The 13,475-nt window shown below is 38.9% G+C and overlaps 1 protein-coding gene across 1 annotated transcript in view; it reads right to left on the bottom strand.

The window, feature by feature from the left end:
• Window positions 1–13,475, bottom strand: part of nrg2a (neuregulin 2a) — an 83,304-nt gene that overhangs the window by 38,239 nt on the left and 31,590 nt on the right. Inside the window, exons 2-3 of the mRNA XM_059351631.1 lie at window positions 4,978–5,143; window positions 3,501–3,622 (exon numbers count right to left, since the gene is read on the bottom strand). Coding sequence (XP_059207614.1) covers window positions 3,501–3,622; window positions 4,978–5,143 — 288 coding nt within the window. The remainder of the gene's footprint in view (window positions 1–3,500; window positions 3,623–4,977; window positions 5,144–13,475) is intronic.

Genomic DNA, 13,475 nt, shown 5'->3' on the forward strand with positions numbered 1-13,475 from the left:
GTACCCCCCCCCCTCTCCTTCTCTACCCTAATGTCTTTGTCTGCTTCCTGTCATGCATTCCCTCATTTTGTATTTTTTCCTCCCCTTTATTCACGCTCTCTTCTTCTTTTTTTTGCTCTCTCTGTCCATCTACATCTGCACCCCTCCCCTTGTTCTCCCTCCCTAGAAGGCACACATACACAGATAATACTGCGGCTACATGCTGCTTCGGCAACATACTGCAGCAGGCAAGCATACTCCACTGCAGCCCTTTAACACAACAGCCATTTCTCTTATGACCTTAGGATGAAAAGCAGCTCTTGGTCTAAACAAATTATGTGTCCTCTGCATCAAAATCAAGCAAATAGCACATTTGGCTCTAACAGATGTTTTTAAATCCAACCGGTTTCATACTGGGGGCAGAGAGAGCCAATTATCGTTACAAACAACCACATTTTTTCCCTTTAACATCTGCACATTTCAGCCTTTCATCAGCATGTGACAATCACAGCAGCATTGCTGCCATTTCCTTTTATTGACGTATGTAGTTTGAGCGAAGCCCTCCCTCTTGCCTATGGACATACCACCCCTGATTCGCCCTGTCTTGCCTTCTCCCCTGAAGCATGACGGAACTAGGCGTGCTGTTGTAACACAATGGGACTTTTTTATTGAACAGTGAACAGGCACATTCGCACAAACAAAAACAAACTGAGACAGACATCCGATGATCACGGCACATGATAGGACGTACAGTGATGCCATTGTTGGGAGTGATTTAGGGAAATGTCGGTGCTGACAGACAAAGAACACACACTGAAAAGATGTGTGGCAACAGGCACAAATGTACACTGATTTAACATTAGCTTTAAATATGAGCACCCAGTTATCAGAGGTACCCAATATTTGCACCAGATGTGGATATCATGTTTTAAACTGTGTGTGCTGCAAGTAAAAACAGTCTAGTGCACCGTATCATTGCTCAGTCATGTTTTATCCATTGTGGCTACTGTACGTCTCAGTCACTTCTTTGTAATATTATATTTTCTTTGATATTGTCGCATTATAAGCACTTCTGCCTGCTAAGATCATCATATAGAGTTTCATGGGCCACCAGTCACATGTTCATAAGCCTTCATTAAACACTCAGGCAAACAGGTGCTACCACCAGGGATTCCCCCGACCTTTGCAGCATGTACAGCATGATTTAACCTATTTTATTTAATTGCCATTAAGCATAACTCAGTGATTACCGTTTAATTTTTCATAAATGTTAGCACTGTATGTCCGGGCCTTTGGATGTTGCATCACTGACCCTTTAAATATTAAAAAGAAATACATCATTGCACTGGAATAAAGCCAAGTGTCATAACAAGCATACAGCATATTATAAGTCACACGATCCAGCTATAAAACTCAATCCAAGCCTTTTAGATGTCAGGGAATAAAAAAAGGGGCGATGTGCAGCCCCATTTAAATACAAGATGGATGACTTCTTTTCTGCACAATTGTGTGCTGGAAATCAAACTTGCATGTTGGAACCACTAACAATCTCTATGATTTCAAACACAATAGGCCCTTTCTTTATCTGAAAAGAGCTGCTACTCCAATAATGCAGCTCAGCTTAAGTCTGCTAACCGTAAACAATAGCGCAAAAAGGTGGCCTTGACAAATATAAATAGAGAAGGAGGAGTGATTATCGTGCCTGAATGTGAATACAAGGACACTGAGTGATGGCTAAACTCCAATCTCTCCCTTTTTCTTTACCAGCAGTACCTCTCATGCCAGTGTGGGACGTCTACAGAAATCATCCTGCTGTCAAGGTCAGCAATGAGAAAGAGTGGATCTCCACTCTGGTGCCACTTTTCTTTTCAGATTCTCCAAAAGCAGCAAAGGTATCGTAGATATATGATCTAGTCATAGCTCACATGCAATAGCTTGACTATAATCACATGACTATTATGGGGACGCTAGGAAGTGATAAATCCATATGCTGTGCTAATTGGAAATAGAGGAAAGTGAAAAGGGTTGGATGAACCTGCACACAGCTGGTATTATCAGAAAACTGAAACTGAAGAAAAGCAAGTTGTCCCATTTCTTGAATGATTTGTCTGCAGTGGACAGGACCTCTTCCTCCAGACGTCTTACTACACACAAGACAATCTATGGAGGTGAAGGCACACAAAAGGACTACAGGACTATAAATATTTTGTGTGCCGTTGGGTCTACGACCTCAGAACCAAGGTAGCATTGTCATCTTTTCTTGCGCTAATTTAAGTAAATGTTCTTTAGGCTACTAGCTAGCTAACTTTAGTGAGTATTTTCTCTCTATTTTGGCCAGAAGTCTGGTGAAATGCCGTCAGAAACCTGGGAACATTTGATAGTTGACTTCACTCCTCCAGACTCAACCGGAGGTTTTTCAATTCACGTCTGCATGGCGTTTCTCCGTTTTTTTTTTGAACTTCACCTCTTTATATACTATATTTTTTAGGTTTCAAAACTAGTCCTGATTTGATCGATTGGAACGACCGAAAATGGTCGATGATCAGTGGAACTGTGCAAATGGTGCATTTTTGTTGGTAGCTGTTGACTCAGACAGTTTCCGATCCTCCATCTGGAAAGCGGGCTGAAGCATGACATCAAATGCTAAGAACCTATAGCATGACAATGTCGTCATGCACGTTAAGTTTGATTTAAAAAATAATCTGCACTGACTCTGCTCAACATCACAGCCCCTTGTCTGCACGGCATCAAAGTCTTGAGTCAGTACTTAGCGGTTTTTAGATAAAACCCACAGGTGAACATCCAGTTTCTGACTCATGCGTGCCCAGACAACCCGCCGTACAGTTCTTCGATTGTCCAGAACCAGATAACATCAAGTCAGAAGCCCATCTACATAGTATCTGCTCTGTAAGGTCTTTATATTTTGTATTATACTGTCTCCATTCACTCTTAACAACAAGCTACCCACAGCAGCCACACAATCACTACCCACACTGCTTGGAACAAACACAAACTCACCACCCGACCAAATGGAAGCAGCTGTTATCAAAACTCTTTCATCTGCTACAGTACTTTGCAAAACTCAGCAATGCACACACACCACTACTGAACGAGCCTGTTAGATTCTATCACACATTCTGAAGACACTTTTTTTTCTCTGCAACTTTCATATTCTGTCGAGCTATGTTTTACATTTTATAGTCTACTGCTTTTGTTGTGTGCTGGTGACGGTCAAAGGCACCGTGCAGTGTAGTTTTGTGGGATTTCCCATTGCCAGCAGACTGCAGTGAATGAAAAATGGAGAGCTCACACCATACATTGCATTTAAATTCCATTCATCTCCAAGTACAATACACTGATTAATGGGCCCCAGCCACATGTGTGGACAGTTGCTCTTCATGCATGTTAGCATTGTGCCATGCCTGTTTGCGATGGCTCCTTTTCATCTCTCTTTTGGCAAGAGAGCAGTCATAACAGCATCAACAATGTACATCTGTGCCACTTCGCTTGTTGGTACTTACTACTGCTTTGGACGTTAACAGTGCCAGTGGAGTTGTCCTTTCCCAGCGGGTTCTCCACCACACATGTGTAATTCCCAGAATCCTCCAGTTTTGCTTTGCTGATATGGAGTCTGGAGTTTTTCCTGTGGGAGAAAACACTCGCACAGCTGAGTCAGGGGAATCAGGGCAGGGAGGAAATAGCATGGAAACGCAACAAGTGGAAACATGGGGGACAGAGAGGCAGACAACAGGGCAAGCAGCAGCATGGCAACAACTCTTTGCTTTCATAGGGAGACATAATCACTAACTCTGGGGCTGAATTTAATGGAAAAAAACTGCCGACAATAAGAAAGCCTAGAACTGAGTGTTACCTTCTGTACTGTATTACAAAAGGCTTGGTTTTACAGCCTGTGTCAATATTCTTACATCAGACATCAGTGGGCGGTTTTACAGCCTTACTGTCTACTTCAGGTCTTTTTTGTTGTTGAGTATTTTTTCCTAAAAAAAATCTAAGCAACCAACACTTCTCAGATATTGTCTGGAGTCAGCTGCCTTTATTACACCACCATTATCCGAGCTGACCAATGGCAGTTCTAAGATCTTGGCCGGCACAAGGCTATAGTGGGTTCAATGGTTAAGCTAGAGAATATATTGGTAACATATTAATTAGAAGACCTAGGTTATACATTAGTGCCAACTGCATCATGCTAGCTTGGGAAAAGGGCTAAATTATGTGCCAAAGTTAGGCTAAATTTTGGCGCAGGAGAAATGGGTTCTATGGGTACCCACAAGTCTTTGCTTTACAGACATGCCCACATTGTGCCATTATTTCCTATTGTATATTATTATTTCTGCATACTGCGGTACCTAAACAGTCTTAGAAATGCAAAAAATTGGATATGACTGGAAAGCTGAGAGCCCAATTTTATTCATGTGTCATGATGAAAGTCCCTGTATTAGCCATGTCATTGGAGTTAGAGCATTTTTTTTTACTACTTACTATATATAATATCCTGTTGGGACATCAAGGATGATCACAGCCTCATTAAGCCCCAGAGCATTTAGAGGGGGGTTCTGGGCAATATTTTACGATTGTTAATAGATTACTAAAATGTTTAACATGCTAAAATGTAGTATGACAATGACCCTGTAAGGTCAGCTTTATACTGTGCACTACATTGTATAACTAAAGTTACTAAATGTGATGTCTCAGTGGTTGTAGTGTAACTTAAGTACTAAATTGACTGTGGATCGAAATGTAACTTTAATTTATATGAGGATGATACATAGACATAAAAAGGGATGATACATTGGCTTGATTAAGTATAAATCATTACACTAAATTTAATAAATTATCTAAATATTGATTCTAAATTGCATTAGCACAGTCTGTTTATGACAGCAACCCTGCTTTGACTTTGGAGTACCTCCATCTCTTTTCATCTTACACTGTTTTGGGTTTCATTGGGTTTACAGGACATGGGTGACTTGTACTCACGTGCCGGTCCTAATTCTGACTTTTTTGCTTTTCTTCAGCTCGTTGCCATCTTTGAACCATCTGTAGGTGGGGAGAGGGTTCCCTGTGGCCTCACACTTAACTATGAGCTTGCTTCCATGGTCCACTATTATTGGAATCCTCATCGGTTTTAACTTTGGAGCCGCAGCTAAAAGGAGAGAAAGAGGAAAAAAAGAGCGATCGTTATTAACCACTAAAGACACAAACTTGATTATAGTTTGCTTTTCACAGCTCATTTATGATTGTGTGTGTCGTGTTTGAGGAGAAACAGCGAGACAAAGGAGGACAGAGCAGCAGAGGCAATCATCATCTCTACGGACCGAGCCAACAACTCTCTCATGTGACCACCAGATGTTGTCACTAGAGACATTATCAACTTTGCCTCAGACTAATAAACAGGCTGAAATTCACTCTGGCTTTGCTGCTATAAAAACACCTGAAGCAATATTTAGCAAACATCCACAAGCTGATGAAGAACATTTGCAACCACAAACTGGTGCGCAATTAAAAGCAGCTGGTTAAAATGAAAAGCCAGTAAAACTTGTTGTGATGACATCAAAAAGAAAATAATTTATCGTAAACCTTTCATCCACTGAAAAAACTCCCAAACCTGTTATATCAAATCACAAATTTCACTTTAAAAAAAAAACAACTTTTACTACTGTAGAGCTGTTTTCATATGTTATACGGTAGTTTTTTATTATGTGATGGTTATAATATGTCATTATTATTGTTGTGCTATTATCCTTTAATTTAATTTTAAAAACTGAAACATGAAAAAATGAACTTCGTCCAAACACGCATATAAATGCACACACACTCAGACAAATACTTGCCAGCTGACAGCTGCACACATGTTTAGGAGAAGACTCATCCAGGGCGGAGCGAGAGAGAGAAGGGGTGAACAAGGGTCAACCAGGGGCTGGCCAAGATGCCCCCCCCCCCCCCCCCCCCCCTCCCCCTCGCTCTTACACACAAACACTCGCTCTTTCTTCATGTGTAACATTTACAATTTCATGCATATGCTAAACTGAGTAGTGCTACAAATTACAGCTGCTTGCTGTGCATCAAGGATGACGGCAGAATGAAGACAAACAAAACAAGATAAGCATGAAGTATACATAGGTAATGACTTCAATTAAACATTGAAACAGAGGTGCACCAAAATTATCCCCTGTCGTCCTCATTTTTGAGAGACTGTCCTACTTCACTGACCTGGTAAAGCAGACAAAGAAGAGAAACCTTAATGATGCTGCATTTTTCATTTTATTTGTGTATTTTCAGTTGTGATGGATCTTAACCAGTGGTGGAATGTAACTAACTCATTTACTCAAGTACTGTAGCCTACTTAAGTTCAGTTTTGAGGTACTTGTACTTTACTTAAGTATTTCTATTTTATGCAACTTTACATTTCTACTCCACTACATTTTAGAGGCAAATATTGGACTTTTACTCCACTACATTTAGCTGACAGCTTTACTTCTCAGGTTGAAATTTAACATAGAAAATAAGATAAATTTAAAGTGATTAGATTGTTTTAAATTAAACCTTATAACAGTGTATTAACTAGTTAAAATGAGTCCTAACTTGACACAATTAAATGCTGCTCACATAAATGCATCAATAATAATAATACAATCATATATTTAGAATATATAAAACAATCTGAGTGGGTGCATTCTGCATAATGAGTAACTTTACTTTTGATACTTTAGGTACATTTTGATGCTGATACTTTTGTGCTTTTACTTCAGTAAGTTTTGAATGCAGGACTTTTACTCGTAGTGGATTAACTTCACAGTGTGGTATCAGTACTTTTACTGAAGTAAATAATCTGAATACTTTTTCCACCACTGGATTTTGGGTCAAGTCATCTATCATGAAATAGTCACTATCAGAACTTTCTGTAGTCTTTTGAATGAAGTGCCCCAATTCAATTCTGCAGAGGTCACTGTTGTTTATTATTGAACCTTACTCTGCTTATCGTAGCCACACATGAATCACAAACAATTAATGTCTTTTAAGGCTCAAGTTGTACAGTAATCTCTGAGTGATCATTTGATAAATGCGAACATTTTTTCCCACTTAAAATGTATAACATTGAATTTTCCACCACTAGGGGTCTCTTCATCAGAACAATAGCAAAAGACAAGTGTGAAGTGTGGGATCATGGGAGTTGTAGTCCTCATCAGGTATTGCAATTATTCCTCTCAGCTTCTCCCAGTTAGGATTCCTTCAGTGCTCTGTTTTTTTTCTTTTAATAAAGTAGTTCCACGGTAGAAATGATTGTTTCTCCATTGGCGTTTGGCAGACAAAGGACTTCGCAGAGAGGCTGCTACAGTTTGCTCAGCTACTTTCTCTGACAGCTTAAGATTCAGACATCTGATGACAAAAATCCTTAATCCAGTTATTATATATAGTTAAAAACAACCAAGATTGAAAAGTGTAAAATTTTGGCTTAAAACTTGATAAAGGAGACAGCTGCAAGAAGACAGGCAACTTTAATGGACCATTACCTTGATTAAAACTACAGATTTCTCTGGGCATCCAAATTGACATTTAAATGCAGAAATGTTACATATTATACCTTTAACTGATTATATTGATTTCTAACGTCTGTGGGTCCAATTTAAAGGGCACCAATGCTTTCAAATACAAAGTTAATTCACATTACAAGCAGCCGTGATTTTTCCAACAATACTGAATATCACACACGCTGAAAGAGCTGTCTGTTTGACGTACACTTTGTGCTGATTTCTAATGGAATCACAGATAGTGAAATGTCAAATTTAAAATAGCACAGCTCAGATCAATGGGAAAACAACTATTCTTAGTTCAATAGCAGCTATTTGTTACTAAAATTACTCTGTAGCTGGTAAGACAGTGGACTTTTATCTGTGAACAGCTTCCTGTTGGAAAATGTGAGTGATGATATTCATGGTGTTTTGGAAAATAAAGACAAAGATTCTAACACAAGGCAGATGCGCCTTTGTGTGCCGTGGCACTTAGTAACCTTAATGAGTTTATTCTCAGGATGGATCTTTGTGCTGACATTGCTCCAGCATGATTTTACCGCCCTAAAAGGGTTTGGGACAATATCAAGTATAACTTGTAACATTATATAGGCTGCACATACACTGGGTATCGCCATTTCAAATCAACTCTGCATTTATAAATAGCCTCCAGTAATAACACGTGACTCCTGATGCTCCAGATGTTCTTCATTAAACATTTTCTGTTATTAAACAAGTGTAATGTAATATATGGGATTTGGTGTTAAATAAAGATCAGACTACAAAATGTTCTATGGTCTACTGATCCCCCCTAATTTTCACATTACGCTGGCTCATGGAAACTTTCCAACATTTGTATAATGACACAGTTTTGTAACATGGCTGTAATATATGGGCATGTGCTATGTTTGATAAGCAGCTTCATCACACATTTTCATGAGCGGTTCTTAAGTTGTAAAATGTAATTTGGCAGGAAAACTTCTATCTGGATCTAATTAGAAAAAAAGAATTATATACTGCTGTATCTAATGACTTAAGAAAACTCACAGAGTCCGTGGTCTCCGGTCTGCATGTGTACATGATTTCCATACGCACTCAACTCCACTGCCAGACTAAACCCAGCGCACTGCCCGAGGAAAGCCTTGTCAGTCATAGTCTGAGAGCAGCAGGAATGAGGTTGCACCATAAAGGAAGAATATTTAGTACTTTGCCTGGACACAGTTTTGTCCTTGCCAAGCAAATTAAACAAGCTTTGTCCTTGCCTGGAAAAGTTACAGAAACACAGGACTGCACTTCTCATCAAGCAAGCGAGCCAGATGTGCGAGAGGGTCTGCTCCATCTACGGGTACTAATGAAGACACAGGAGTCCATCAGACGCTCTTGCGCCGAGATACAGATGTTTAACATTATACTGCATGGAGATTAGTCTCCACGTCTATTTAAATTATGCTCGTCTTCCCAGCTCCTTTATCTCTGTAACACAGAATAAATAAACTAAACAAATGCCTCTTAAAAATCATAAAGAACAGATTCTGAAGGCTTGGTCAGTTATATACAGTAGTTGCTCATGTTTGGATTGGAATGACAGATGTGAAAAACATCATGGATTAGATACTTTGATGGACACATCTTCAGGACAGCACAATCGAGTCACCCGGACCTGACATGTTAATTTTACAAATGGCAATTAATGTTTTCCAACAAGATAATAAAGAGTGATTATCATTGGACATAGAATAATGTCTCGGACACAAATGGTTATCTCATTTTCCATTACACCAGTGGAAAAAGTGTCAGGCGGCAACGATAAACCCTCGCTTCAACAACAGCCTGATTCTCTCTTTTTTGAAGCGGAGGGGCAGCTGCAGACATGGACAATAAAAACCAAATTTGAGAATAGAAGCCTGACCGGCGTGTCAACAGCTCATGCCTTGGGTAACAGTTGGAAACCTCAGTCCAGGGAGAGGTTCAAAAAACAAAGTCACTTGATGAATTAACAATGCATTGCTCGTATTATTGAGTTAACATTTCTGTTTTACTTCCAGGAGCTTAGAAAAGGAATCTGAGGCATGCCTTTGTGTTTCCCCTTCTAGACAAAGTATCCCTGATTACTCTGGTGTTATGTCACTTCAGTGCACGTTGTCAAAAGACAAATTACATGGTGAGGCAGCTAGAGAAATGGGTTCTGCATGTGGGAATGGGCTTCAGCCACTGCATACTAGTCACTGTAACACAACATCTGTTCAAAGAGATCATTTCAACAGTCTCCCACCACAACCAATACACTTTCCCCAAATAATTATCTGCTACATTGTTTATAAGTGACTCAAAACACTCTACTTCTCTCTCACTAAACTCTACAGACATGCGGCTAATCGTGTTTCTTTTACTCAAATTAATAACATATGTTTTGCGTTTTTCTGTGACAAAAGAAATCCAGCACTGTATGTCAAACTTTAAGCACTTCTTCTGGTCTGATTTGGTCATTGATAAACTTTGTACCCACTATCTAGGGTTTCTGCACATGTCCAGTCCTCACAGACGGCAAAATAAATTAGGGTAACAATATAAACACAATGCACGCTCCTTGTTTTATCCACATGTTAACTGAAGTATGTTAACTACTACTTCAGGTGAATTAGAACAGACCGATCCCAAATTATTCACGTTTTTCACATTCTTCATTGACAGTTTGGTGCCCTGGAGATATTGGAACCAAAATTTAACCAGTTGGCTACAATCAGGTTTCTGTCAGCCTCTGCCAGAGAATAGCTTTTCTCCAAACAAGGGATTACAAAATTGTATCCACACTAAGTTCGACTGGTTCAGCAAACCTATAATCTGCAAACGATGGCTTTGGAATATTCAGGACAATGAAATATTCAGTACAACTGGATGACACGACACATCCTCAAAACCAAAACGACAGATTGCAATTGACTACCAAAAAAAAATATATGACCATTGTAAATCATAAAGTAAAAAGTTGCGGTTTAAGATTTGTGATATTGAAATGGAACTTCTGATTAGGTTTCGGAAGAGTCATGGTTTGGTTAAAATAAGTATGTTGCATGACATAGTTACAGTATACATGACTAAGTATGTGGCAATTGTGCAGTCCATCCAGCACAATCATGTCTTTATGCGGAATTTGTTGCTCTTTATACCACATCACCTGACTTTCTCCTTTGCTTCTATCAAATGGCCACTAGAGGTCACCTTCTGACAACAAACGTAAATATGGGTTAAAACAAGGTGCTTTCACAGACTATCTATTTGGCTGTTTTTTGAGTGAAGATGGGCTGGGACAACAACAATTTACTGTAATTATTAAAGTGTGAACATCTGCGCTCACACACTGCTTTTTAACCACCACATCTCGTAGTGATAAAACCACCAACATTGGAAAGCCAAAACCAAATCCAAAGTTATTCAAAATCCAAAATTATTATTCATAAAACGAACAACATGTTAATTAAGATTACTTTTTGCACAACCTAAAAAGTATAAAGTCATCACGTAGTCCTAGCCAGAATGTTTTACTGGTCTCTGTGCAGCATTGCTCTTTTGGAATAATGATTGTTGTACAGTGCATTACTGGAAAAAACAACAAACATATCAAACCCATTACCGGCAGTGTCCTGGTCTTGCTGCTTAGTCAAAGAAATGTTCAGGATAATTTCCATAGTTCACTGTTATCGTGCTTGGTATGAATGTCCCAACTGTGCCACAAAAGGCCACATGCAAATAATGTTTATGAAAACCAACTTGGTTGACATTTCCTCAGTGGCAGCTGCATGATGTACAAATTTTTATGTTACTCAAGTTACATGGCCTATACAAGCAAGTTGTTCAACTTATCAATATGATTTTCATTGTGAATGTGAACAGGTTGTTACGACGATTCATTCCAAGTACGTAGCTCGAGTAGGCATCATGGTTGGGTTCTTGTGGTTCTCGATTTCACAAGATAAGAGTGTGAGCAGACGCTTCCAACACACAAAATCACACACACTGGGTGTCCATTGCAAGGAGACAGTGTTATATACAGGCTGGTGGAGAAAGCCAATGAGATATGTTTCTAATTATTGATAAGTAAAACCAGATTGAATACTGTGTTACACCTCAGCAGCATGAATACTTCTGGGATTCTGGTGTAGTCATTGGATATACAGATAAAGATTTCCTCTTCTGTGCACTGGTCAATGATAACAGTCAGATTAGCAATTTGAGCGGACTATGTTGCTCTTTATACATATAATCTGATTTTCTCTTTTGCTCCTGTCATTATGGCCACTAGAGGTCATCATTTAACAAAAAAAAAACATGAGTTGTAACAAGCTGATTTCACAGATACAGACAGCCATTTGGGGAGGTAAAGACTGTCTGAAATGACTTTTAGTTACTGTAATTATAGTATAAAAAAACTGCATTCACACTGCGCTCTATAAAAAACCCTTTGTTCCTCAACTTGAGAGGCTTGAGAGGTCGTTCTTTATACCACGTCACCTGACTTTCTCGAGGGTCAACAAGCATTAACATCTGGAACGGGATTTTTGCTATATATACTGCTGACTAATTGGCCAAAGAAAGCAAAATAAAGAGAGAAAAAGAAAGATAGAGTATTTCACAAATGGTTAGTGATGCACTGATAACTACTGAATACTATGATAGTGGCAAATACGTGAATAGCTGGATCCAGAATGGGTAACAATGGGGCTCATCAGTTCAATAAAATAAACATTATTTATATTACTGTTAATATTATTATTACTATCAATACTTATTGTTTTAATAATAAATATGAATTTAGTTATTTTAGATATATGTATCTGTTACATTTCTAGCTAAATGTGTATTTTTATTTTTTGTTGGTATAGGCAAGGGCATTTGGAACGAACATGTTTGAAATGGTTACCAATGCCATAGCACAGCAAACTAATGTGAATAACATGCACCCACAACATGACGTGGAAGCTCTTTGGTAAACCAACGATTTCAAAAGTTTGATCTGCGGTTTGCTTTTAGATTAAAAGCTTGTCATAATTTGTCTCTAGATAATTTCATTGAGAGCCACCCTTCAAAAGACTTCTGTTGGCTTACAAATCCGTGGTTTCAATTAGCCATGTTGAGGCTGACAGTGAACCTAAAAGAAAATTTTCCTCAATGCTCAGATTTTCAGTTTCAGTTTTATTGGCACTAATGACATTTGTGAAGTTGCGTTAGCCAGCTTACTGATCTGTTTTCCCGTTTCCGTCTGTTGTCTTTACCAGCACACTAAAATGCAGTTTTGTAATAGCAATTATGTGAAGCAAGATCATACCTGAGAGGTTGTCTGAGGCTTCACCACCACCTCTCCTGACTGGTCTCAAGAGAACATTTTGTTGCTGAATAATTGAAGTAGCTGCATTTCAATGATAAAGGTGTGGTAGGTGTTAGTAGAAGAAGAAAAAAAAAGGCATCTGATCCAACTCTTTATTTCCGTAACTAATTATTAGCACCCTACGCACGCAAACCCAGTCAGAAAGGGACGTGTTGTGTTTTGCCTTGACTATTGATGTAATATGGAAGCTACCAGTTTATGGATTACAACATCATCACCAGCGGAAGGATATTTATGTAGGTCAGGCAGACAGTACAGGGATTTCTAACTACTTGGAAAAAAGAGACATACATTCACGCATTGTATAGATGACAGATTTGATGTAATGCCTGTAGCATTTTTCACCCCCTGTCTTATTCATAAGAAAGACAGTTTTTCCATCCCTTGAGGGTCTTTTCTTTCCAATAAGGAACAACATTTTGGCACAAATGTCCTTGGTATGGTCTGGAGAAGTTTTCACTCTCTAACCCTGGGTCTGTTTCATTAGAAAAGTCCTGCAACATTATTTAAAGAGTGTCAACTTTCAGCCACAATACACAGGCCTATGAAAAAAGTTGTAATATGTAACATTGCAGCAGCAGAAT

Source organism: Centropristis striata, chromosome 15, assembly GCF_030273125.1.
Source record: "Centropristis striata isolate RG_2023a ecotype Rhode Island chromosome 15, C.striata_1.0, whole genome shotgun sequence".
NCBI classification, from domain to species: domain Eukaryota; kingdom Metazoa; phylum Chordata; class Actinopteri; order Perciformes; family Serranidae; genus Centropristis; species Centropristis striata.